The sequence below is a fragment of the Octopus sinensis genome, linkage group LG1, assembly GCF_006345805.1.
Source record: "Octopus sinensis linkage group LG1, ASM634580v1, whole genome shotgun sequence".
NCBI classification, from domain to species: Eukaryota; Metazoa; Mollusca; class Cephalopoda; order Octopoda; family Octopodidae; genus Octopus; species Octopus sinensis.
In genome coordinates, this window is record NC_042997.1 from 115,169,362 (window position 1) to 115,197,256 (window position 27,895).

Sequence of the window (27,895 nt, forward strand, 5' to 3'; positions counted from 1 at the left end):
CCAGACCTCAGTCAAATCGTCCAACCCATGCTAGCATGGAAAGTGGACGTTAAGCAATGGTGATGACAGATATTTGTCACAATGTTTCGGCTGATATACTCTCCAGCCTTCATCAAGTGTCTTGGAGAAAATTTGGAACCTGGGTTCTCATTTCTAAGGTATTTTTCGATGTTATTATTATTATATGCCCGTGGGCCCACAGGCATATGGCATAGTGGTTAAGAGCGCAGGCTACTAACCCGAAGACTCTGAGTCCGATTCCTGGCTGTGACCTGAATAATAATAATATCAGAAAAATACTTTAGGAATGAGAACCCAGGTTTGAAATTCCCCCAAGACACCTGATGAAAGCTGGAGGGTACATCAGCTGAAACGTTATGTTAACAACAAACAAGATGAGGACAAACATCTGTCTAATGTAAATAATGTACATTATTCCTCATCTCTCAAATATAGAACTGTATCACCACTACTGAGGTCACCATGCCAGACTACAAACCTTGAGAGGTGGCTTTATGCTAGAAGATAAGAGGTTAAAGTATGAGAAGGGACCAGAGCAGGATGGGTTTCTTGCTGTAAAGGGACAGCATAGCTACACACATTATTATGTGTAAGGCAGCAGGCTGGCAGAATTGTTAGCATGCTGGGTAAAATGCTTAGCAGTATTTCATCTTTACATTCTGAGTTTGAATTCTGCCCCTTTCATCCCTTCAGCTGAATAATGAGATTGATGTAATCGACTTACATGGTTCCTCAAAATTGCTGGTCTTGTGCCAAAATTTGAAATCATATATATAGTGCCCCAGCTTCAGTACTGCAATAAACTACAAGCAGGGCTGGATTAAGACCCATCAAGGCCCTAAGCACTTGAAAGATTTTGGTGCCCCCATAAAAAGATTATGTCATTCAAAATATAAACAATAACAAACCATAAAATAAACTTTTATTTTTCAAAACAAACCAAACAGTAAGAGGGAAAATAATGTTTATTTTTGTCTACTTCTACTTTATTTATATTTGAAAAGTTTCCTCCTACTTTTCTGAATTACAAAGTCTTTGATCAAATCCTCAAAATTAATCTTAGGTAACACATCTGCATCTATGCTTAGTAGAGATAAAGGCATCCCGAATATTATTTTATCAAGTTTAAAGTGATTTCTTTTGTGCCATAAACCATTTACCATTTCTGTGCTGCCCACTCCTTCCCTTAATGCCCTAAACACATGCTTATTTGGCTTAATGGTTATTCCAGCACTGACCACAAGCATGCTAGTTCAAATTTTAGCCTTTCTAGCATAGAAAAAGCAAAATAAATCAAAAAGAAATGAAAACATTCTGTCCTATTACATACATCTTTATTCAAACCTACCACTTTCCATAATGTTTTTATTGCAGTGATGGTACCTTGAATCCCAATGGAGTACGATTTGGAAGTGCTGAAATTTATCAAGTTGGTAAGTTAGCATAAAAAATTTGACATTATTCTTATTTTTCTCTCCAAACTTCGTTGACAGTGTGTATTATGTTCTTTGGAGAATTTCTCAAAACTACGTAATACTGTTTTGGTGATTTTCATCATTTAGCATCCACATTTCCATGCTGGCATGGGTTAGACAGAATTTGTGGAGATAGATTTCATTTGACTGGAGGCCTTTCCCATTGCCAACCCTCACCTGTTTCCAAGCAAAGTAAGATTTTCCTAATGGTCAGACATTGTTTTACACAGAAGATTAGAAATGAAAAGCAGTATTTGTATGATGGTAAAGTTCTCATGATGTCAAGACAAGGAGGCATACACATGCACACACACACAAACTTTCTCACATGTGCACACACATACATAAACTCCACACACACCACCAATATATCATCTTAACATTGGCTTTTCCATGCCAGCATGGGTTGAACACTTCAACTAGATCCAAAGTGTCAGAGGACCTTACCTTGCTCAAATATCTCATTTTTGGCACGATTTCCACAGCTGGGTGCCCTTCCTAATGCCAACCACTTTATAAAGAGTATTTGGTGCTTATGTGACACCATCATCCATGCCTTTTAGGTGTTAGTGGTGTTAGGGGATTAAATGGGTGGGGTGGGGGTGACAGGGTAATTACCTTCATGTGTGTTAAAACATTTTGTATCTTAGAAGAGTCATTATACCAATATTATTATTATTATACGTTCGACTTTTGCTTTGGATTTGTACAAGTTGACTCCAAGTGTCACCCAGAGACCTGAAGAGACAACAAGTTGGAAGTTCATGTTGGTGTTATGCCTTGGGTGCCATATATTTGGTTTTGCACATAGTATTGTTCTAGAGAATGTTTAAGAAAACATAAGAAAATTATGAGTTTGTTTTAAAATTTGAGATTACATAGACAGTATTTTACATAGGATATGGGCAGTTCCCATGTGCACTATCTTTTGAATTTCTGCCATTTTGGGGTTTCCTGTCATCTGAGCTAGGTAGGAATCAGCCCCTTTTGCTATCATTTCTAGGGCACCTATGACAACAGGTATTGTTTTAGTCTTCAGGTTCCACATTTTGCCAATTTCCATTTCAAGATCTTTATACTTGCCCAGTTTATTATTATTATTATTGTCACAATGGCCCTCTCAAGATACAACAAAAGAAGTGCAGCAGTATTTAAATGGTTTTAAGTAATCCCACTTTTAATATGGTTGTAGTTGAAACATTCGTTGAAATCCAAGATTGTCTTTGTGTGGCTCAAAGGAAAATGGATGGATCAGATGAACGAGCAATCCTTTTTATCAAAATGGCAAATAACCAGCAATTCACTGAAGAACTAAAGAAAGATATTTGTTCTCACATCCGCACATCTTTATCGAGTCGGCATGTTCCTGCTTATGTCCTTCCAATCAAAGATATTCCAGTAAGTATCTTTTAACAGCTCTTATATTAATTCCCTCGGCAAACCTTTTTCTTTTCTCTTTTTTTTCCTCAGCTTCCATGCTTTATCATCATCATCATTTATTAATGTTCATTTTCCATGCTGGCATGGGTTCCATGGAGGCAATGATAAATGACCTTTGGTAATATGCTGTGCTTGAGAAGGAAGATCTGTCAAGCCAAGTGAAATTGTAGTCATGGCAGATGCTGGTGTCACACAACTGGCACCTGTGCCGGTGGCACATAAAAGCACTCATTACACTCTTGGAGTGATTAACATTAGGAAGGGCATCCAGCTGTAGAAACCTTGCCAAATCAGACTGGAGCCTGGTGCAGCCCTAGTCAAACTGTCCAACCCATGCCAGCATGGACAATGGACATTAAGTGATGATGATGATTTACATGGACCCTTAAAATACTACAGTGGATCCCTATTTTGTTAGCATAGACCCCGCCCCCAATCTATAGTCCCTGGTTGAGAACCACTGATCTAAGTATTCATTTTTGTATCACTCACCAAGTCTCTTTGTAAGGAAGAACTTTTTGAGGGGCACTACCAGAAACATCATCATCATCGTTTAATGTCCGCATTCCATGCTGGCATAAGTGGGAGGGTTTGACAGGAGCCAGCCAGGCAGAAGCTTGCACCAGACTTCTGTGGCGGTTTTGGCAGGATTTTTACAACCCTTCCTAACATCAACCACCCTTCAGAGTGGACTGAGTCCTTTTTACATGGTGCAAGCATCAGCAAGGTCAGTTTTGGCAAGGTTTTTACAACTGGATGCTTTTTAAGTGGCACCTGCCTTGATGGGCTCGCCAAGTACCTTGCAAGGCAAAAAAATTTTTTGAGAGGAGATGGGGAATTGGAGGAGGTGATCTTGTGTCTGATGATGAAAGGTTATAGTGAGACAGAAACAGGAAGAGAGAGATATAGATGGTGGCAAGTGCCAGGGAATAACCCTTGAGGTTCAAACGTCATAATATAAATGGCTCAGAATTCAATTATAGATTTTTCCTGATTTGCTAAATTTAAATTAATTTCATATAGCTAATCAGTCATATTTTTTTCTTCATTAACGAACTTAAATATTTCATCTTCGTCAAATCAAAATACCAATATTTACCAATTTTTTCTTTTTTCTTTCTTTTTGATATTTTCTAGTATACCATAAATGGAAAAAAAGTTGAAATAGCCATCAGTAAAATCATAAGCGGCCAAAATGTGTCACAACGCGGCGCTTTATCAAATCCAGAATCCTTGGATCTTTACAGCAACATTAAAGTCTTGCAGAATTATTGACCAGTTAAAAAGTGAACCTGATCTCGTCTCTGAATCCTGAGAAAATAATTCAGCCTAGAATACTTGCCACTTACCCAAAAAGTGATCTTTATATTTTTGGTGATAATTATCAGGGATGTCTTTGTATATAGTGATGTATTTATCGAGAAAATTTGAATTTTTGTTGTTTTTTTTTATATTGTATTTTCCCAGATTGTTACTGATGTAAAAGCGATTAATTTTTTTCTTAATTAATCCTGCTAGTTTCCCCACTTTGATCTCTCCAATTCCATAAGAAGAGGAGGCAAGAGACAACTTATTACTACAAACTACTGGAACGATTGATTTTATTTTTTTTTCCTTCCATGTTTCCCTCTATTGCAGAAATTTTTCTATCAGGCCCGAATACACTTGAAAAATACCATAAATTACTATTTTTATAAACATTGCCCCCCCCCCAACACTCTCCAAATACTACTGCTTTTACCAGCTTTACTAAAAAGTGTTAAAGCCATTTTAAACATTGTAAAATTGGTTCCCACAAAGTATTTTGTACACCTTGTTTTTGTCCAGTCATTTCATCAGGCATTTGTTTCCAAATGGAAATGATTTTTATGATGAACTCCAAAAATCCTATTTATGGACCTCAGGGACCCATTCACAGGGCTGGTACTTAACTTGAATTTATCTAACATCAAAACAGATAAGAAATATCTTCCTCTATAAGATTCATTAGTCTATTACAAGAAACTTACCCAACAATGAGTTGAACTCGGCAGAGCAACCTACAAGCATCCAGTCTTTATGTGCTAGTAACCTAATCATCTAATACAGCAGTTCTCAACCGCAGCCCCGGGGCCACATGCATCCTTCCTGCAAACTCTGACGGTCTTCTGTCTTTAAATATAATAAACCTTTCTTTGACTTGTTTTACCTTTTTTGGTGTGGCCCCCTAAAACAATCCAGGATTTGGATCTGGCCCCTGATATAAAAAAAGGTTGAGAACCACTGATCTGATATCTTGACCAACTGGGTCATTGAAAGTTACATGTAACTGGCGATAGACACAATATGCCTGTTACCATAAGCATGGTACTCACTGCTTACCCTTTGGTTGGTTGTCGTCAGCCTCTGAGTTATTAAAGGTGAGGTGAAAAATGTATGAAATGCTCAACCATGAAAATATACTAGAAAAAAATATGCCATGGATACATGCCACAGAATGTGACAAGGCCGGCCCTTTGAAATACAGGTACTATTCATTGTTGCCAGCTGAGTGGACTGGAGCAACGTGAAATAAAGTGTCTTGCTCAAGGACACAAACAGACTGCTAGGAATCGAACTCACAACCTCATGATCTTGAACTGAGTACTCTAACCATTAAGCCATACATCTTCTCGATTTTATTTATAAATGTGTAAGCAAAATAAATTAGTGAAGGGGAAACCAAGCTGAAAATAAAACAAACAGGCAAGATGTGGTCCTGTCTAGGAGGGCAATAATTCTGAATAAGGACTGACTCAGACTATGACAACCCATCTAACCCATGCCATCATGGAAAGCAGACATAATGATGAGGAAGCAGAAGAGGAAATCCTCAAGCCATTTGAACATGGCTTTGTATTGAGTCATTAGGCTGTGGCATAAAATTCCTTGTAGTATTAGTTTAAACTCTCAACACTTTGAGTTCAAATCCTGGGTTGGTGGAACTTGTGAGAAAATCAAACCAGATGCCTTGCAGTTTTGTTTCCTGGTTCTTTGCATTCTAATTTCAAATCCCACCATGGCCTACCCTTGGGTGGGTAAATTCAACCCATCGGTTTGGTTTCAAACCACCACCTGGCCCTTTAATTGTTCTCTTTTGCTTATAAAGTTAATCCTGTAACATTGGTGGGGAAAATATTTTGAATCTCACTTGAAAATCTATTTCTTAGAATATTTTAATATTCAGATACATCTGTACACATCTAAATAAAGATTTTCATAAAACAGTTGATTGTTGTTGTTGTTTGTATTATTAACACCATTCTTTTGTTAAGGTTATTAATAGTTATTGCCAATCTAACATGGCAGTCCAGAAAAATAGGACGAAGGCTGCAGTTGATTAGCTCCAAGAGGCCATCGCCTCTAGCTAGCTATGTGACGCCTGCTGGTTCACAAGTCCTCAGTCAAATTGTCCAACCCATGCTAGCATGGAAAGTAGATGTTAAACGATGATGATGATGTTTTCTAACCGGATGATTTGTTGTCAGGCATTTTGACCAACAGAGAATAATAATCACAAAACCCAATATAAAGTAAAAGTTTTAAATAGTTTATTATTGTAAACACAAGTGTTTTCAATGTTTAGGCAATATAAACTGATTGTGTTACATAACATATATACACCTCCTTGAAAAAATATCTGCTTATAATTGTAATTACTGGTAGTTGAAAATGAGATCAATACTTTTAAACAAAAGAAAAAAACAGCCAACAAAATGGAGAACTGAAAAAAAATACAGCTTTTTTCCAAATAATTTCAATAACGAATCAACTACAGTGAACAAACATATTTTCTTCTATTCGGAGTAACTTTTCTTCAACAGATTTTTCCTATCTCTCTAGTTTCCTTATATTTTAATACTTAATGACTTGCATGTTTATTTGTAATAAATTCTGAAACAGTCAAACAAAAAATATGTTAATTGCTGTTGTGTTCGTCACAAGAGCTTTTTTGTGACGAATCTATGTTCATAACACTTTCTGTTCATTAGCAGAATAGATTCTGAGACACTTATGTTTCGACATATTGCGTCTCGTCAGGCAGAAACATTCAAACAGATGAATTTAATAAGCCTACGGCCTTATAATTTCAGCAAAAGAAATTGCTCACCATTCTACTAATTTAACCCTTTCGTTACCAACCCGGCTACAACCATCTCAGGCTCTATAGTACAAATGTCTTGTTTTTATAAGTTTTGAATTAAAATCTTCCACCAAACCTTAGTTACAATTTATGTTCCTAACACTAGCTGAATGATAACTAAGTTATTTTATTAAATTCTTTGTTATATCTAAAGTAATTGGAAGAAACACAGAGCATCTAAAAAGAAATACAGAAACTTCTGAAACACAAGATTAAAATACTCAGCAGCATTAGGGGCATTTACACTTTGCTACATTCCAAACTTAAATGCACTTAGTACCAAGTCTTAAATTAATGCTATTTAATCTAAATGCTTACAACAAATTTGTAAAAAAAAAAACCTTTTGAAACAGAAAGAAATAACATTCTCCAAGAGGTGTAACATGAAATAAAAGTCTTGTTTTACACATTTTGTTTGTTTTTCTCTAAAAAGAAATATAAAGAGGAATGATGTTTATTGATATGGAAATATATTAATCATGTATATGAATAGTATTTCAGAAAAAAAAAAAGTAATAATGATTAAAACAACTGGGACCTGTTATAGTTCATCTTGGAATTTTACATGGAAGGAATTAAGAATGTTTAATCTATCACTAAGCTGTTCCTTCTTTTTGTCACTTACTTTTCCGTCTTTTAATTTCTCTACTCGTTTCATTTCTGATGCCAAGAAATCGTCCTTTTCCATTATTTTTTTCATTGTTTTTACATAGATTGTAGCGTAGGATTTCTGCACATCATTTCTATACTTATTTTTAATTTCTTCAGCTTCGGCAAGAATTGCTTGTCTCTCTTCAGATGAAGCACGGGCAAATTTCTTCACAAGAACATCATAGTCTTCTAAACAGCCTGGCATTCCTAGCCAGAGATCTGAAATTTATTAAAGAAAAAGAAACAATAATTAAAAAATAACAAGAAACAATAATTAAAAAAACATGGATGGACAATAACAAGAGCTGGTTGGACAAGAGTGGTGCGGTAGTGGGAGAATTCCTGCTTAAACAGGAAAACTTTTGTTGCAGTGCCCTCAATGCACTGTAGGCATGTGATACACGACAACAACGAATCATTATCATCATTTAACATCCTTTTTTCCATGCTGGCATGGGTTAGACAGTTGAAAAGGAACTGATGAGCCAGAGGGCTATATTGAGCTCTAATACTTGGTTTGGTATGGTTTCTACAGATGGATGCAGTTCCTAACACTAATCACTTTACAACGTACTGAATGCATTATTTTTTTTGTGTGGTAACAGCACTAGTGTGGTTACCAAGACAGCCTGGACTGAGATGGGTACAGTACTGAGTGATGTGAAAGTATGATAGAGGGACAAGAACAGGTGTCTTTTCTACTCTGGGCACAAACCCCGAATTTTGGGGGGAGGGGGGCAGTCGATTAGATTGACCCCAGTATGCAACTGGTACTTAATTTATCAGCTCCAAAAGGATGAAAGGCAAAGTTGACCTCAGCGGAATTTGAACTCAGAACGTAAAGACAGACGAAATACCTATTTCTTTACTACCCACAAGGGGCTAAGAGAGGACAAACAAGGACGGACAAACAGATAAAGTCGATTATATCGACCCCAGTGCGTAACTGGTACTTATTTAATTGACCCTGAAAGGATGAAAGGCAAAGTCGACCTCAGTGGAATTTGAACTCAAAACGTAAAGACAGACGAAATACCTATTTCTATTTCTTTACTACCCACAAGGGGCTAAACATAGAGGGGACAAACAAGGACAGACAAAGGGATTAAGTCGATTATATCGACCCCAGTGCATAACTGGTACTTATTTAATCAACCCCGAAAGAATGAAAGGTAAAGTCGACCTTGGCAGAATTTGAACTCAGAACATAGCGGCAGACGAAATACGGCTAAGTATTTCGCCCGGCGTGCTAACATTTCTGCCAGCTCGCCACCTTACAAAAACAGGTGTCTCGCTGAAGAGGTGAATACATCATGACTACCCAAGCTAGAATGAGAGAGAAAGATGGAGGCTAAAGTAAAAAAGCTTCTTACAAACCTGTATTTTTCATAACAAATCTTTTTATTGCTGCAGAATCTTTCACGTTTCCTGTATAAGCGATTGGTTCTTTCTTATCCTGCAGAAACAGTTTATAAACAGGGAAATCTTCTTTTTTGACATTAAACCGGGTAGCAAGGTCCATATTTTCTTGTTCACCATAATCTATAAGAGAGATAAAAAAATAAATTAAAATAGTATTTTCCAGAAACTGTTAATAAAATAAAATATATTAAAGACAATGATGAAAAGAACAAACATGATAAACTAGAATAACCAATTGATAACAACACATTTCTCTGAAATCGTTGATTATTTTCTTTCTTCTGTTTGTAAAGAGGAATCTTTCCCAAAATAAGGGATTATTATACACTAATCCTTCAACTATCACAGGTGTTACATTCCAAAACCACACCCGCGATAGGTGAAAATCTGCAAAGTAGAAACAGTACTATACTGTATATTTTTTTTGTTATTTTTATAATTTGTACATATCTATTTTGTTATAAAAGTGGAGGCACAATGGCCCAGTGGTTAGGGTAGCGGACTCGCAAACCTCCTCCAAGGCAACACCAACGTCCTTTCAATGATTAGCCAGAGATGATTTTTAAAATGAGAATATCTGAAATAAGCTCAACTGCTCTCACAAACAAGAATGCTAAAAATGAACTTAACCACTCTCAAAGATTCAGTGAAAAAACAGGAAAAATAATCCAGAATCCTTGTCCGGTACCAGATCGATCCCAAAATCTAATCAGTTTGTGCCAGTCACAAGGCCAAACATCCTTAAAAGTTTCATCAGAATCCATCCAGCAGTTCTTGAGATATTTGTCCATGGACATACAAACAAACAAACACGACTGAAAACAATACCTCCCCCTATGCTAAGGTGGAGGTTAATAATAACCTTAATACTTACCAGCAATTTGAACTTCAGCAATTAGTAATTCTGGTTGTACGTAAGATGACTGAGCAACCTTTTTAAACTGCTCTTGTTTTTCACCATAAGGATAAGTTTCATCAAATTTCACCAAAACTGCTTTGTGTTTACTGATAACCTGAAATAATCAATAAATATTTGAAAAAAAATACCAGGAATTTAGATTATCAGTTTTTAACAGGCAACCAATAATACATATTTTAGTTGAAAGTTTGACCATGGATCTTTCAGGAAACCCAAGTAGCAAACATAATCATGATCATGATCATTGTTTAACGTCCGCTTTCCATGCTAGCATGGGTTGGACGAATGATTGAGGGCTGGCAAACCAGATGGCTGCACCAGGCTTCAATCTTGATCTGGCAGAGTTTCTACAGCTGGATGCCCTTCCTAACGCCAACCACTCTGAGAGTGTAGTGGGTGCTTTTACGTGCCACCGGCACGGGGCCAGTCAGGCGGTACTGGCAATGACCTCGCTCGAATATTTTTACACATGCCACCAGCACAGGTGCCAGTAAGGCAATGCTGGTAACAATCACGCTCGAATGGTGTCTTTTATGTGCCACCGGCACAGAGGCCAGATAGCCACTCTGGCAACAATCACTCTCGGATGGAGCTCTTAATACCCTACAAGCACGGGGATCAAGTGCCAGTAAGGCGACGCTGATAATCTGTATTAACAAGTGCTTCAAAAAAAAATCATTTTATCTTTTATTTGTTTCAATCAGATTGTGGCCATGCTGGGGCATTGACTCAAAGAATTTTTGGGCGAATGAATTGACCCCAATACTTATGTTTTTTAAAAGCCTGGTATCAATTCTATTGAGTTCTTTTTTCTTTTTTGCCAAACTGCTAAGTTATGGGGATGTAAACACACCAACACCAATCCTAAGAAATGCTAGCAGAAATGTTAGCATGCCAGGAAAAATGCTTAGCAGTATTTTGTCTGCCGTTACGTTGTGAGTTCAAATTCCGCCGAAGTCAACTTTGTCTTTCATCCTTTCAGGGTTGATAAATTAAGTACCAGTCACACACTGGGGTTGATGCAATCGACTTAATCCGTTTGTCTGTCCTTGTTTGTCCCCTCTATGTTTAGCCCCCTGTGGGCAATAAAGAAATAGGTATTTTGTCTGTCTTAATGTTCTGAGTTCAAATTCCGCCAAGGTCAACTTTGCCTTTCATCCTTTTGGGCTCAATAAATTAAGTACCAGTTATGCCCTGGGGTCGATGTAATCGACTTAATCCCTTTGTCCTTGTTTGTCCCATCTGTTTAGCCCCTTGTGGGCAATAAAGAAATAAAAAGCTTTCTTTTCAACCACATGGTTGCAGGTTCAGTCCCACTGCATGGCATCTTTGGCAAGTGTCTTCTACAATAACTTCAGTCTGACCAATGCCTTGTGATTGGATTTGGTAGATGGAAACTGAAAGAAGCTCATTCTGTACATGTGTGTGTGTGTGTGTGTGTGTGTGTGTGTGTGTGTGTGTGTGTGTGTCTTTGTTCATCTCCTGCTACCACTTAAAAACTGGTGTTGGTGTGTTTACAACCTCATGACTTAGTGGTTCAGCAAAAGAGACCGATACAATAACTACTAGGATTAAAAAATAAGTACTGGGGTCAATTCATTTGACTAAGAATTCCTCAAGGCAGTGCCCCAGCATGGCCACACCGTCTAATGACTGAAGCAAGTAAAAGACAATTTAATATACACAGTATTTAAATAAAACCTAACAGTTTCATGCTGTGGAAACACAAGGATTTGGCAGATTTATATAATATGCCTTGTGCCTCCTAGCAACCTTCAAGCTTGGTGCACATGGATAATTCTATTTGGAAACCTGGATGCTGGCCCATAAGAAAACTGGTACTGCTACAATTAAGAGACTTTATTGTGACGTAAACGTGCTACAGTCAGGTGTGTGGTATGCACAACATCCATAAGTGTATGTAATGTGTTATGCAGCTCTCAACTCATCAGGATTTACCAAATATAGAAGTGAACAGTGACTTGTTGGTGAATCAACAGGTCATCAGAAAGTGAAATTTTGAATTGGAATTACCAGTAATTAAGTAACAAAAAGTGGGTGGGACTACAATTAGTCAAACAAGAGAGCAGATAGTAGAATAAAGCTGTAAATTATGGAACTGAGAAAAGACATGGCTAATCTAAAGAGGTCATTCAAATTAGTAACATTACGCACTGCATGACACTTAGTAACATTATCTCACTGCATGACACCCAAGGCAAAGTATCTTGTGTAACATCAGACCACCCAATGCTTCATGAGTGGAATTGGTAAACAGAAACTGTACTTAGGCCTGTTACATATATACATATCATCATCATCATCGTTTAACGTCCGCTTTCCATGCTAGCATGGGTTGGATGGATTGACTGAGGGCTAGAAAACCAGATGGCTGCACCAGGCTCCAGTCTTGATCTGGCAGAGTTTCTACAGCTGGATGCCCTTCCTAACGCCAACCACTCCGAGAGTGTGGTGGGTGCTTTTTACGTGCCACTGGCACAGGGGCCAGTCAGGCGGTACTAGCAATGACGTTGCTCGAATCTTTTTACACATGCCAGTGAAGCAACGTTGGTAACGATCATGCTCAAATGGTGCCCTTTTACGTGCCACAGGTACGGAAGCCAGCTGGCTGTTCTAGCAACGATCACACTCGGATGGTGCTCTTGGCACCCTACTAGCACAGGCATAAGTGCCAGTAAGGCAACGCTGGTAATGATCACACTCGAATAGCCGCTCTGTCAATGATCACACTCATATGGTGCTCTTTGCACCCCACTAGCACAGATGCCAGTCATCGAATTGATTTTGATTTTGATTTCACTTGCCTCAACAGGTCTTTGCAAGCAGAGTTTAGTGACCAAAGAAGGAAAAGGTATGCATAAGTGGGCTGGTTATGCTCCTGGCATAGGCCACAGGTTATGGTCTCATCTGGCTTGCCGGGTCTTCTCAAGCACAGCATATTTCCAAAAGTCTCGGTCGCTAGTCATTTCCTTGGTGAGGCCTAATGTTCAAAGGTCGTGCTTCACCACTTCATTCTAGGTCTTCCTGGGTCTACCTCTTCCACAGCTAGGGTGTGGCACTTTTTCACACAGCTATCCTCATCCATTCGCACCACATGACCATACCAGCACAGTCGTCTCTCATGCACACCACATTTAATGCTTCTTAGGTCCAACTTTTCTCTCAAGGTACTTACACTCTGTCGAGTATGCACACTGACATTACACATCCATCAGATCATACTGGCTTCATTCCTTGCAAGCTTACGCATGTCATCAGCAGTCACAGCCCATGTTTCACTGCCGTGTAGCATGGTTGTTCATACACATGCATCATACAGTCTACCTTTTACTCTGAGCGAGAGACCCTTTGTCACCAGAAGAGGTAAGGGCTCTCTGAACTTTGCCCAAGCTATTTTTATTCTAGCAGCTACACTTTCAGTGTACCCTCCTCCGCTACTGACTTGGTCACCTAGGTAGCGGAAGCTATCAACTACTTCTAGTTTTTCTCCCAGGAATGTGGTGGAAGTTGGTCTCTGCACATTTTCAGTGTTTATCGCTCCCGAGCATCTGCCACATACAAAAACTATCTTCCCAGTTAGCCTTCTTTTGATATTACTGCACCTCTTATGTGTCCATAGCTTACACTGGGTACATCTTATAGAGTTTCTACCTATGCCTCTACTACAGATCGAGCAGGGCCATCTACCTGAAGGGATTTGTGGTTTGCCTGCCTTCCTACTTATTAGGACTTTGGTTTTAGCTAGGTTGATTCTAAGGCCCTTCGATTCTAATCCTTGTTTCCACACTTGAAACTTCTGCTCTAGTTCTGATAGTGACTCAGCGATTAGAGCAAGGTCATCAGCGTAGAGGAGCTCCCAGGGGCATCCTGTCTTGAATTCCTCCGTTATTGCCTGGAGGACTGATAAATAGGAGGGGGCTGAGGACTGAACCCTGGTGGACCCCAACCTCTACCTTGAATTCTTCAGTGTACTCGTTGCCAACCCTTACCTTACTTACAGCGTCCCTGTACATGGCTTGCACAGCTCTCACTAACCATTCATCTATCCCTAGTTTCCTCATTGACCACCAGATAAGGGATTGGGGGACCCTGTCAAAGGCTTTCTCCATGTCAACGAAAGCCAGGTACAGGGGCTTATCTTTGGCTAGGTATTTCGCCTGCAGCTGTCTTGCCAGAAATATGGCATCAGTGGTGCTTTTCCCTGGCACGAAACCAAACTGCATCTCATCCAAGTTGACTCTCTCCCTAATCAGTTGGGTTATGACTCTCTCCGTAACCTTCATTACCTGATCCAACAGCTTGATACCTCTGCAATTAGTTGTATCTAGGGCGTCACCTTTACCTTTGTAGCAGTTGACTATTATGCTGCTACACCAGTCATTGGGTATGACTCCGTGTATCACCTGGTTAACTATACGGGTGACTAGGCTATAGCCGACACTGCCAGATATTTTGAGCATCTCTGCAGTAATTCCTGATGGGCCTGGGGCTTTCCCTGTCTTCATGCTTCTAATTGCCTTAACTACCAAGGAACTGTCAACTCGGATAGCAGGTCCCTCTGTTGGTTCGACATTCAGCAGACTCTCTTTATCCCATTCATTTTCTTTATTCAGCAACCTTTCAAAGTAGCATCTCCAAACCACTCTCTTTGCATCCTCATTTAGCGCAAGTGAACCATCATCCATGCAAACACATTTCTCTCCTACCACATCACGATTCTCTTTCACACACTGTCTTGCAACACGAAATACCTCAAGTCTTTCGTCCTCACAGCGCAGAACATTGGCAAATTTTTTCTTATCTGCTTCCCCTCTGGCAAAATAAACCTGCCTCCTAGCTTCACTTCTGGCAGTCTGATACAATTCCCTGCTACCACTATTCTTCCAGTCCTTCCAAGCCTGTTTCTTTTGTCTAATAGCCCTGACAACATCATTGTTCCACCACCATGTTATTTTGGGTCTAGAGGGAACTTTGCACCATCCACAGATCTGGTCGGTGGCCCTTAGCAGGTTGTCCCGTAGAAACCTCCAGTTGTCTTCAATCCCATGTGAAGCTATATCCCCTTCTATTTCGATATATATATATATCGGTGATGATATATCTATATATATGTGTGTGTAAAAGTACCCAATACCTTCTGAAAAGTGGTTGGCATTAGGAAAGACATCCAGCAAGAGAAACGATGCCAAAACAGACATGGAGCCTGTACAGCCTTTCAGATGGTCAGTTCCTGTCAAACCGTCCGACCCGTGCCAGCATGGAAAACACACATTAAATGATGATGGTGATGATGATGTGTGTGTGTTTGTGTGAGAGAGAGAGAGGGAGAGAGAGAGAGTGTGTGTGTGCATATATAAATATGCATATAAATGTATGTGTATGCATGTGTGAGTGTAGATGTGAATAAATTATATTCCAATATTGTCCACCACCTGAGCAAAACGGAAACATTAACATTCCCTTTTAAATCTGTGGAATGAGAAAAAAAAATCCCTTGAAAAACCAAAGAGATAGGAGTTGATGACCTGCCTCAAATGACTCCCTATTGAACCTATTTTAGCATAGAAAGGGGAAAAAACAGGATGTTCAATGAACAACACAAACATATGCTATATTCTATACCAAAACAATATTCCTTTCATATTCAATCCTTTATATTCAGAGGCCAATCAATGAAATAGAAAATCACTATTTATCTAATTCTATGTAACTTCTACCTTACTACACCGTGCATTCTATACCTTATCATCATATTCTATTCACATGATGAGAAATACTTGCGTAACAACATGTGGCTACATGTTGAATGTTGTTAGATAGCTTTCTTCTAAATCAAATGAATTATCTATTCGGTGAATAGATTAAAAAGGTATACAACAAAAGCACAAAAAAGTAACAGATGTTTTCGGTTCGTTTTAGAAAGCATTATGATGGCCATTTTCTTCATCATTCCCCACTGCCTCCCACAAGTTTATCGAGTCTGCACACTTCCACCCAAAAATCCAATTCTTTCATTCATTTATTAACTGCCATCACCCACCCATACAATATAGTTTTCTCTTCTATTTTCAAATCTCAACTCCAAAAAAAAAAAGGAAGAAACCATGTTTTGGTGATCCCTTCTACCAACTTCACTATTAAACCGTAAATAGTTGCCTTTTAACTCTTTAGCATTTAATCCGGACGTGCCAGTGGAATGTAAAAGCACCCACTACACTCTCAGAGTGGTTGGTGTTAGGAAGGGCAACCAGCTTTAGAAACTCTGTCAGATCAGATTGGAGTTTGGTTTGCCAGACCTCAGTCAAATCGTCCAACCCATGCTAGCATGGAAAGCGGACGTTAAATGATGATGATGATGATGATATCCGACCCAAATGTTCTCCTGGTTTTTATGTCAAAACTGACCAGATCTAACTTCTCGCACCTACCCTACAAATATAGAAACACGCCATTGAAATCCTGAAGCTACAAGACAATGTGTGATTAATTCAAAGCAATGTGAATGAATAAGAAATAAATTTGTGATAGAATAATCACCATCATCATCATGTAACGTCCATTGTCCATGCTGGCATTGGATGGATGGATGGTTTGACCAGGGCTGGTAAGCTGGAAGGCTGCACCAGAATCCAGTCTGATTTGGCATGGTTTTCTACACCTGGATGCCCTTCATGATGCCAACCACTCCAGGAGTGTAATGGATGCTTTTATATGCCACCAGCATGGGTGCCATTTGCGTGACACCATATATATATATACATACACACACATATATATATATATATATCAATACATACATATATACATATGTAATACACAAGTATATATACATACATATATACTTGCACATGCACACATATATACATAGATACACTTGCATATACACATACATCAAGATGAGCACCATAGACACATTGTCGTCTTCATAGCCCCCCCATCGATTATGACGAGGGTTCCAGCTGATCCGATCAACGGAACAGTCTGATTTGGCATGGTTTTCTACACCTGGATGCCCTTCATGATGCCAACCACTCCAGGAGTGTAATGGATGCTTTTATATGCCACCAGCATGGGTGCCATTTGCGTGACACCATATATATATATACATACACACACATATATATATATATATATATCAATACATACATATATACATATGTAATACACAAGTATATATACATACATATATACTTGCACATGCACACATATATACATAGATACACTTGCATATACACATACATCAAGATGAGCACCATAGACACATTGTCGTCTTCATAGCCCCCCCATCGATTATGACGAGGGTTCCAGCTGATCCGATCAACGGAACAGCCTGCTTGTGAAATTAACGTGCAAGTGGCTGAGCACTCCATGGACACGTGTACCCTTAATGTAGTTCTCAGGGAGATTCAGCATAACACAAAGCATGACAAGACCAGCCCTTTGAAATACAGGTACAACTGAAATAGGAAGAAAGAGTGAGAGAAAGTTGTGGTGAAAGAGTACAGTAGGGTTTGCCACCAACCCCTGCCAGAGCCTCATAGAGCTTTAGGTGTTTTTGCTCAATAAACACTCACAACGCCCAGTCTGGGAATCGAAACTGCTATCCTATGACCACAAGTCCGCTGCCCTAACCACTGGGCCATTACGCCTCCACATTGACACATACCTACATACATATAGCATGATAAATAAACAGCTTGTTAATCATCTCTATATATATAAACGGCAAAATGTCTATTTGTGTGTGTGTATCCTTTATACAAATCCACAATTTTTCAGTTAGAGGGCTCGCACTTTCTATGGTCATTCAAAACCGTCCAAGGGTGGTCGTGCACATCTTTACATTTCCCCAGTCACCCAACAAAGCCATTAAAAAAATTAATAGAAGTGACTTTTTTGTGAATTTTCTATCCAAATCTTAATCAAAATGCCTGAAACTTGATACGCCAACTGAATGCCAGCTAGCTGTATGTGATTGGTCGGAGATTTGGACAGTACTCGCGTGTATGTGCACACACACGAAGCTGTATATGCATGCACTAGCAATATGACCCAGCGTTGCTGGGTCATAGTGCTAGAAGATATTTTCTATAGTCATTAAGAGTTTCTAGTGTTTGGGGTGAAGAGCTTGCATCACATCATTTCAGACTGTTTCCATTGTCTCTTGTTTAATCACTGCACCATGGCCATGCTGGAGCACCACTTTGAGGGGTTTAGTCAAACAAAGTGACCCCGGTACATGCTTTTAAGTTTTGACAACTGGTGTTAGTTTATTATTTACATTATTTACATTTGACAGATATTTATCCTGAACATGTTTGTTGTTAACAGAACGTTTCGGCTGATATACCCTCCACCTTCATCAAGTGTCTTGGGGAAATTCAGAACTTGGGTTCTCATTTCGATGTTATTATTATTATTCAGTAGTTTTATTTCTATAACATGCTTTCACTTCACTACCGAGCGCAGCTCTGTGTGCTTTGGGTACGTGCTATTATTATTCATGTGCCCAAGACACCTGATGAAGGCTGGAGGGTATATCAGCCAAAACGTTGTGTTAACAACAAACAAGATGAGAACAAATATCTGTCAAATGTAAATAATGTACATAATTCCTCATCTCTTAAATACAGAACTGGTGTTAGTTTGTTTACATCCCTGTAATTATGCAATCCAGCAAAAGAGATCAAGAGAATAAATACCAAACTTTAAAAAAATACTGGCGGTGGGGGAGGTCAATTTATTCAACTAAAGACTTCAAGACACTGCTCCAGAATGGTTGCAAACCATTGAGCGAAACAAGTAAAATATAAAATACTATTTTTTTACCAAAGTTTGACAACAGACATTTCAGCAAATCAAAGAATTTTCAAATTATAAAACATAAATAACATAAGTAAACCATTATGGAACATAATAACTACTCTTTAGTTTGAGCTCGAGAATTGTGGCCATGCTGGGGCACTGACATTAGTTTTGCTACACCTTCATTACTTGAAATGTGGCATTTGGCGAATGAGGGAGTTCGATGCTGCCACCCTCATCTGTGTTTCCTGCTGTGAGGTAATCCTATGTGGAACGTTTGACAGACAGAGATTCAGTTTTGTTTTGAAAACACCTACATCCACCCCATCTCAGGCTTATTCTTTTCTACCCTAGGCACAAGGCCCGAAATTTGGGGAGGGGGAGGCCAGTCGATTAGATCAACCCCAGTACGCAACTGGTACTTAATTTATCGACCCCAAAAGGATGAAAGGCAAAGTCAACCTCAGCGGCAGTTGAACTCAGAACGTGAAGACAGACGAAATACCACTAAGCATTTCACCCAGCTTGCCACTTTTATAAATATTCACTTCTACTCTAAGCACAAGGCTCAAAATTTTGGGGGAGAGGGCCAGTGGATTAGACCAACTGCAGTATGCAACTGGTAGTTATTTTATTGACCCCAAAAGGATGAAAAGCAATGTCAACCTCAGCAGAATTTGAACTCAGAACGTAAAGACAGACGAAATACTGCTAAGCATTTCGCCTGGTGTTCTAACGACTCTGGCATCTCACTGCCCTGGTCTCTCGGGCTTATTGAGAGGATATTGAAGTGTTGTGGGCCCTTGAAGCCTAAACCAATGCAGTATCTGGTCCTGTATCTTGATGGTGATGTTGTCAAGAGGTTTTGGGGAACAAACGGACACAAAGACATGCACACACAAATAAATATTAATATATGTATGTATGTATGTATGCATGTTTATGATGGGCTTCATTCAGTTTCCTTCTACCAAATCCATTAACAATGCTTTGGTCAAGGTTGTAGTTGAAGGAACTCACCCAAGGTGCCACAGAATGAGACTGAACCCGGAACTGTGTGGTTGGGAAACAAACTTCTTGTACAAATATTTGGTGTTAGGAAGGGCATCCAGCCATAAAAACCAAGCCAAAGCCGACAGCAAGAGCTTGGTACAGTCCTCTGGCTCACCAGCTCCCATCAAACCGTGCCACCCATGTCAGCATAAGAATGGATGTTAAAATGATGATAACTAGATGCTCAGACATATAAACAGAGAAGGAGAGAGAGAGTAAGAAAAGCATTAAAACGAAACATTCAAACGTCTGATATGAAATTAGTCAACATAAATCAGCAATGCCAAACAGGTAGCACCAAAACAGCTGTGTCAAAACATCTCGTACTCATGCTTGTATATGTCAGCACAATTTCCACTCAAATTCTTTTAAAATAATGAAGTTCTACCACCTGCCTGCCATACATTACAACTTTTTTTTTCTTGGTATGAAAAAAAAAAAATGAATCTTGCATCGATTGCTAAAACCTAAAGTAATTAACAAACATACAAAGTGAAAGTATATATATATATATATATATATATATATATATATAATACTATATTATATATATATATCTATAATACTATATTATATATATATATCTATAATACTATATTATATATATATAATACATCAAGAAATAACTATTGTTTCTTTCTAAAGAGACAAAGAGTTAATAGGACTGCAAAAAAGAAGTGCTCAAATAAACGAGGCAAGGATAATTAAACATTGGTCATAGAACAAACATTAAAATGAGTTAACGACTTTATATACGATATCAAACCTCCAAAATACATCATATATATATATATATATATATATATATATATATAAATACTAATAGATTGTACTTAAAAGATAATGTGGGTAGGATGGATGGCGAAAAGATGCTTTAAAAGCTAACCAAAAGAAATTCAAAACTAGTGAAGAAGGGGTGACGATGGAAGGGTGGAGTCAAGAATAATAATTTTTTTTAGAATTTCGGAAAGAACAAATAGCAACACAACAGAACAACAACGCTACTTGCATTACACACACAACACACAATACAAACACTGATACAACAAAATGCTGCAACCAGGCTGCACAAGACAACAAACTGATGCAATACAATACTGGGAAGAGTTTGCACTCCCCTGACTACAAAGAACACGCAATGCTGCACCATGGAGCAACATCGAGGTGCAGCAGGTGATGCAGTAGAAATTTACATGAAACTACCAAATTCTTTTATTCTTTTTTTTTCTTCTATTTGTTTCAGTCATTTGACTGCAGCCATACTGGAGCACCGCCTTTAGTCAAACCCCAAGGACTTATTCTTTGTAAGCCTAGTACTTATTCTATCAGTTTCTTATGCCGAACCGCTAAGTTATAGGGACGTAAACTCACCAGCATTGGTTGTCAAGCAATGGTGTGGGAACAAACACAGACACACAAACATAGACATCATCATCATCATCATTTAACGTCCACTTTCCATGCTAGCATGGGTTGGACGGTTCAACTGGGGTCTGGGAAACCCGAAGGCTGCACCAGGCCAGTCAGATCTGGCAGTGTTTCTACAGCTGGATGCCCTTCCTAACGCCATATATATATATATATATATATATATATATATATATAGAGAGAGAGAGAGAGAGAGAGAGATCATCATCATCGTTTAACATCTGTTTTCCATACTAGCATGAACCGGGGTCTGGGAAGCCAGGGGGCTGCACCAGGCTCCAGTCTGATCTGGCAGTGTTTCTACAGCTGGATGCCCTTCCTAACACCAACCACTCTATGAGTGTAGTGGGTGCTTTTTACGTGCCACCAGCACAGGTGCCAGTGGAGGCTCGCAAACGGCCACAATCAGTTGGTACTTTTTACGTGTAACCAGCACGGACACCAGTCAAGGCGGCGCTGGCATCAGCCATGTTCGGATTGTACTTTTTTCATGCCACCGGCTCGGGTATCACAACTACAATTTTTATATATAAATATATATATATAATGTTGAATAATAATAATAATAATAATCCTTTCTACTATAAGCACAAGTCCTGAAATTTGGGGGAAGGGGGCTAGTCAATTACATTATCTCCCCACCCCCGTTTCACTGGTACTTAATTTATCGACCCCAAAAGGATGAAAGGCAAAAACAACCTTGGCAGAATTTGAACTCAGAATATGTCTGGCGAGTGATCCTTCAATATTGGTATACAGAATGTCTGTAGAAGGAGACGATGTCATTCACCCTCTGTTTCAGCCTAACCTCCTAATCTATGTCATGAAGAAAGGTTGTGAGGGTGAATGATGTACGAATACTGAAGGACTGCCTGTCTGGGATGCCAACGGTTCTGCTAGCTGACCGCCTTAGCAATAATAATAATAATAATTTCTACTATAAGCACAAGGCCTGAAAGTTTTTTGGTGGGGGAAAGAGGGGCTAGTCGACTATATCGACCTCAGTGCGCAACTGGTACTTCTCATCAGCTCCGAAAGGATGAAAGGCAAAGTCAATCTCGGCGGAATTTGAACTCAGATCGTAAAAGACGGAGAAAATGCCGCTAAGCATCTGTCCAATCCTCTAACGATTCTACCAGCTCGCAGTCTTAATACATACAACAATGATAATCTTTTCTACTCTAGGCACAAAGGGGAGGGAGACCGGTCGATTAGATTGACCCCAGTATGATGGGGCTAATGCAGTTTCGCACCTCTCCTTGAAAAATGCATTTCTTTTTGAAAAAATTTTTCCGGATTCCTACGTTTTAGATGTCGGAGATTACGAATTTGCAAAAAAAAATTTTTTTTTTAAATTTCACCCTCCGCCGACTCCCCCTCAATTAAAATTTTTGATTTTGTTTACTTTAAAGAAATCGTAGCGAATTGACGAACATGTGCAAATCGAAATTAAATCCAGACCAAAAAAACATTAAAGTGAAAAGAATTTGCGTTTATAATCATAAATAATAATTTAATGTAAATTAAATTTGCACCATTTTATAAGAAACAATGTTTAATAATTAAAGTTATAAAGTTTAATAAGGAGCTCAAATTTCACCCCCTCTCCCAATTTTAAATTTTGAACTTTTTCTTCAATTTATTTATTTCTCTGTCTATTTATCCCTGTCCGTTTATTCGTAAAATATATTTGTCAACTAAATGTGGCGGTTCTATAGAAGACGGTATTACTGCTGTTTTTAGCCCCAAGAAGACATTCCCATCTATCTATCTCTTTATACACATATCTATAGGTTTATTGAATTTAAAATTTTTGAAAACGTGGTTTCTTGCATATTTGGAATCTCAGTCATCTAAAACATAGGAAAAAAAATTTCCAAAATATTCAAAATTTTAGGGGAGTGAGTGAGGGGTTAAAAATTTTCTCTTTTTTGTTTCTATATTCGTAATCTCTGACATCTGAAACGTAGGAATCCGAAAAACTATTTTTAAAAAAATTCATTTTTCATAATGCATTAGCCCCGGTACTTAATTTATCGACCCCGAAAGGATGAAAGGCAAAGTAGACTTCAGCGGAATTTGAACTCAGAACGTTAAGCATTTCGCCCGGTGTGCTAACGTTTCTTATTTCTTTACTATCCACAAGGGGCTAAACACAGAGGAGACAAACAAGGACAGACAAAGGGTTAAGTCGATTACATCGACCCCCAGTGCGTAACTGGTACTTAATTTATCGACCCCGAAAGGATGAAAAGCAAAGTCGACCTCGGCGGAATTTGAACTCAGAACGCAGCGTCGGACGAAAGACCACGAAACATTTCGCTAACAACAACAATGATAATAGTATTAATATTATCAATAAATGAACACGTGCTGCTGCTACTCCTAGTGTGTGTTATCAGGACAAAAACACTCCACTCGTATCACTTCGATAAAAAGGAAGCTTATAAAAGAAACGAGTGGTCCTCCATGGGGAAAAGAAGGAAGTAAATGGAACTGAATCAGCAGAATGAAGCGACATATTTAGCAAGCTGGCTAAGTAAACTCCATCGTAATCCGTATTGGAAGAAATGGAGAAGAAAGGAAGGGAAGAGAGAGAGAGAGGCAGTGTTAGACGGAGAGGGAGATGGCGAGGCCAAGAAAGAGAGGGTGAAAACGAGAGAGAGAATGGAATAGAAGAAAAAATAGAAGGCAGAGAAGGAGAGGGAGGAAAAAAGGGAAATGCAGAGAGAGAGAGAGAGAGATAGAGAGGCAAAGAAACACGGAATGGAAGAGATAGAGAGAAAAGCAGAGAAGAATAAATGCAGAGAGTGAGATGAGAAAGCAAAAGAGAGGGCAGAGAAAGAGAAGAGGTAAGAGAGATATAAAGAGGCAGTGACAGAGAGGGGCAGAAAGAAAAAGAGAGAGGCAGAAAAGAAAAGAGAGAGGCAGAAAGGAAAAGAGAGAGGCGGGAGACGTATTCTGGAATATTCTCCAGCATTCCTTGATACATGAAATCGTAAATTCGAATCAGATAAAAGAAATCTGTTTAGAGAAGAATTTAATCTTATAAAATTCTTAGAGGTTTAAATTGTTATTAATGCACAATAAATGATATTTTTTTTACACATGTACAAAGCCATGAATGTCTAAGAGAGGGAGAAGACATGGTTAGATTCAATCGTTTACCGGTACTGATTGGTACTTAATTCATCGATTCCAAAAGGCGATGGAAGGCAAAGCCGACCCTAGCGGGATTTGAACTCACGTCGTAAAACGATGCAATGATATACCACATCGTTTTTCAACGTTCTTATTCTTTTTTTATCATCCTCAGCCTTTTATAGAGTACAAACCTACAGGCAGGATTTGAACCTCGATCTTATCGCTTGCTAAGGCAACCATTCATGTTGCTAGACATAGCAACTGCAACAACTTCGAATCACCAGACACATTGAGTAATGTAATCCAAGTTATATTATGCCGGTAGAAAAACGGTATGGTCCTGGTTGGTACGTCTTTATTATAGTTCTTCCCGATCAGGATTGAACTGGGGCTAAACATAATGCAAGAAATATCGTCAAAATGTCAAAAAGCGTGAAAGGTGTGTGTGTGTTTTAGAGAGTGTTTACTATACAAAAACTGTGACAATAAGGATGTATATAACTTATATACACATTTATACACTCACGTGTGTATATTTCTTATTAAAGTGTCAGGAAAGAAAAGGAGATACACACGTGTGTGCATACATACATGCACATATATATAACACACATATATTTGCATGTGTATACACGCGAGTAATAATTGTCAAGCTCGACTTAATGTTATACAAAACATAATAAATAAATATTTCTTTAAAATGTCATTATTTTGTCCTCGTTTCTTTTTACGTCCCAGGACGAACAAAATGCAAAATTGTCATTGATATGATTCAAACACGGAAAAAGTTTTTTTTTTTTTTTTTTTGCAAATATCATCGCCTTGGTATGAAAGAAAACTGAAGTCAAATCAAAGAATAAGAAAATGATGATTACATATTATTATTATTATTATATATCAAAAACGGAGATTCCCAAGAACGAAACCTAAATTCTTGAAATAATCTTCAAACTTATACTGAGCAAACAAAAAATTTTTTTAAATTTAAAAGAATCTCGTTTCTATTAGAAATATTATGAAAACCGGTTAAAAGAAGCTCAAACCGAGCAGATATATAAAGAAAAACTGTGAGAAAATTAGATCCAGTCGTGTTTAATGTGTGTGATTCTTGGTTTCATTCAAACAGCAGGAATTCTTCCATGACAAGAAATTGGTTTTATTTAAAACTTACCTTATCAAAAACGCCGGAATTTAATGGCACAGATCCTTTGATCATTTCGGCCAAGCATGCAGGCCATAATAGTGCTAAAAACAAGATAAATAATGCGATCGGTGTGGACTGATGTGCCATGGTTAATGTGAGAGTGAGTCGGAGACAAGTGTGCAGCTTGGGTAATTGTTGTCACACTGAATGGAAGAGAGAAATGTAAGCGAGCCAATATGGTTGCCTGATATCAAGTACGGAAGCTCATAAGTGACATATATACATATTTATGTATACTCTTTACTCTTTTACTTGTTTCAGTCATTTGACTGCGGCCATGCTGGAGCACCGCCTTTAGTCAAACAAATCGACCCCAGCACTTATTCTTTGTAAGCCTAGTACTTATTCTATCATTCTATTTGCCGAACCGCTAAGTTACGGGGACGTAAACACACCAGCATCGGTTGTCAAGCGATGTTGGGGGGACAAACACAGACACACAAACACACACATATATACGACGGGCTTCTTTCAGTTTCTGTCTACTAAATCCACTCACAAGGCTTTGATCGGCCCGAGGCTATAGTAGAAAACATTTGCCCAAGGTGCCACGCAGTCGGACTGAACCCAGAACCATGTGGTTGGTAAGCAAGCTACTTACTACACAGCCACTCCTGCGCCTACAAGGTGTCTGAAAAAGGGAACTTCAAAATTTCCCGGAAATTCTGTGTGTGTGTGTGTGTGTCTGTGTGTGTCTGTGTTTGAGTCTGTTTGCGTGCGTGTTGGTTTTATATGAAGTTATAGAAACGATTTAACATTATATTAAAATCTTATCCAATACTCCTTAGCGGAGTACATATTTTTACAAGAAAAAGTTTCACAGTGGTTTTGGAGTTTCGGTTAATCAGCCAGCTTACCTGGCAGAGAACTCTGTGTGTAAGTGTGTGTGTGGTAAAGGAAAGGCGGAAGATGGAGGGTTCGAGATTTTTATTAATCCCTACAATTGTTTCGACCATGCTTTACCAGTAGGCTACCAGGTATAAACCATTCGTTTTATTATCTAATATATATACATATAATAATAAATAAATGCACCCTTTTCAAGCCTAGCCAGGCTCATAGACCCGGTTTTCTCGGTTTCTATGGCGTATGCGTTCCCCAGTTGGACGGGACGCCACTCCATCACGGTGATACTCATTTTTGCCAGCTGAGTGGATTGGAGCAACGTGAAATGAAGTGCTTTGCTCAAGTACACAACGCGTCGCCCGGGCCAGGAATCGAAACCACAATCTTACGATTATGGTGCTGACACCCTAACCACTAAGCTACGCGCCTCCACATATATATACATATAGGATCTCATACATAGATACATATTCTTTTATTCTTTTTCTCGTTTCCGTCATTTGACTGCGACCATGTTGTAGCACTGCCTTTTAGTCGAAGGAATCGACCCCTGGACTTATTCTTTCTAAGCCCGATACTTATTCTATCGATCTCTTCAGCTGAACCGCTAAGTTATGGGGACGTAAATACACCAACATTGGTTGTCAAGTGATGGGTGGGGATGCACAAACACAAACATAAAGATACACACGTAAATACTCACACACACACACACACACACACAAATGTAAAAACTTACTGTTGACAAAAGCTGCGTGGCGTTACAAAGACAAAGACAGATGTAGGAACAATAAGCAAGTGTATTCGTTTGACGCTCTGGAAAAATGGAAAAATCTTCTACGTTTCGAGCCTACGCTCTCCAGCAGAACGGAATAAGAGAAAATAAACAGAGAGAGAACGTTAAAAAACGGTTGATTTCAGTGGTCCAACATGGCGAATATATATATACGAGGGTGAGTTAAAAAGTAATGCCATTTTGTTTAGGACAGATTTAGCTACCAACACAGGAACATGTATCATACATCTAAGTGAAACTGGCCCTCTGTGGATCACATCCCTACTTCTCAACATAGTCACAGTTTCTTTCATTAGCAATGTCCCACCTTCGAATGAGAGCATGTGTCCCTGCCCCGTAAAATTCTGTTGACTGTTCTTTGATCCACTTCTTCACAACAATTTTCACTTCCTCGTCATTGGACTATCATCGTCACTGGACTATCATCTCTTCGGCCCCATGAAAGAGGGTTTCAGAGGCAAACATTAATCAGAAGAGTTAGTACAAGTCACTGAGCCGCCGAGATAAG

The 27,895-nt window shown here is 38.8% G+C and overlaps 2 protein-coding genes across 3 annotated transcripts in view; one reads left to right on the top strand and one right to left on the bottom strand.

Annotated features, from left to right (window-relative positions):
• The window catches only part of LOC115218123 (acetoacetyl-CoA synthetase), a 63,255-nt gene extending 57,074 nt beyond the window's left edge, over nucleotides 1-6,181 (top strand). The window contains exons 16-18 of the mRNA XM_029787922.2: nucleotides 1,396-1,454; nucleotides 2,689-2,894; nucleotides 4,074-6,181. Coding sequence (XP_029643782.1) covers nucleotides 1,396-1,454; nucleotides 2,689-2,894; nucleotides 4,074-4,211 — 403 coding nt within the window. The 3' untranslated portion in view covers nucleotides 4,212-6,181. The remainder of the gene's footprint in view (nucleotides 1-1,395; nucleotides 1,455-2,688; nucleotides 2,895-4,073) is intronic.
• LOC115219321 (endoplasmic reticulum resident protein 29) lies at nucleotides 127-25,908 on the bottom strand. Of its 2 annotated transcripts, XR_004999793.1 has the most exons (5): nucleotides 25,713-25,908; nucleotides 10,046-10,184; nucleotides 9,127-9,291; nucleotides 7,296-7,968; nucleotides 127-139 (listed from the first exon to the last, which is right to left on the bottom strand). XR_004999793.1 is itself a non-coding variant. In XM_029789486.2 (4 exons), the coding sequence occupies exons 1-4, from the start codon at nucleotides 25,830-25,832 to the stop codon at nucleotides 7,640-7,642; spliced, it is 753 nt and encodes a 250-aa protein (XP_029645346.1). In that variant the 5' UTR covers nucleotides 25,833-25,908; the 3' UTR covers nucleotides 7,179-7,639. The 2 variants fall into 2 exon arrangements, 1 of the variants encoding a protein (XP_029645346.1); XM_029789486.2 differs by lacking the exon at nucleotides 127-139 and having other exon boundaries at nucleotides 7,179-7,968.
• Between the last annotated feature and the right edge of the window lie 1,987 nt (nucleotides 25,909-27,895).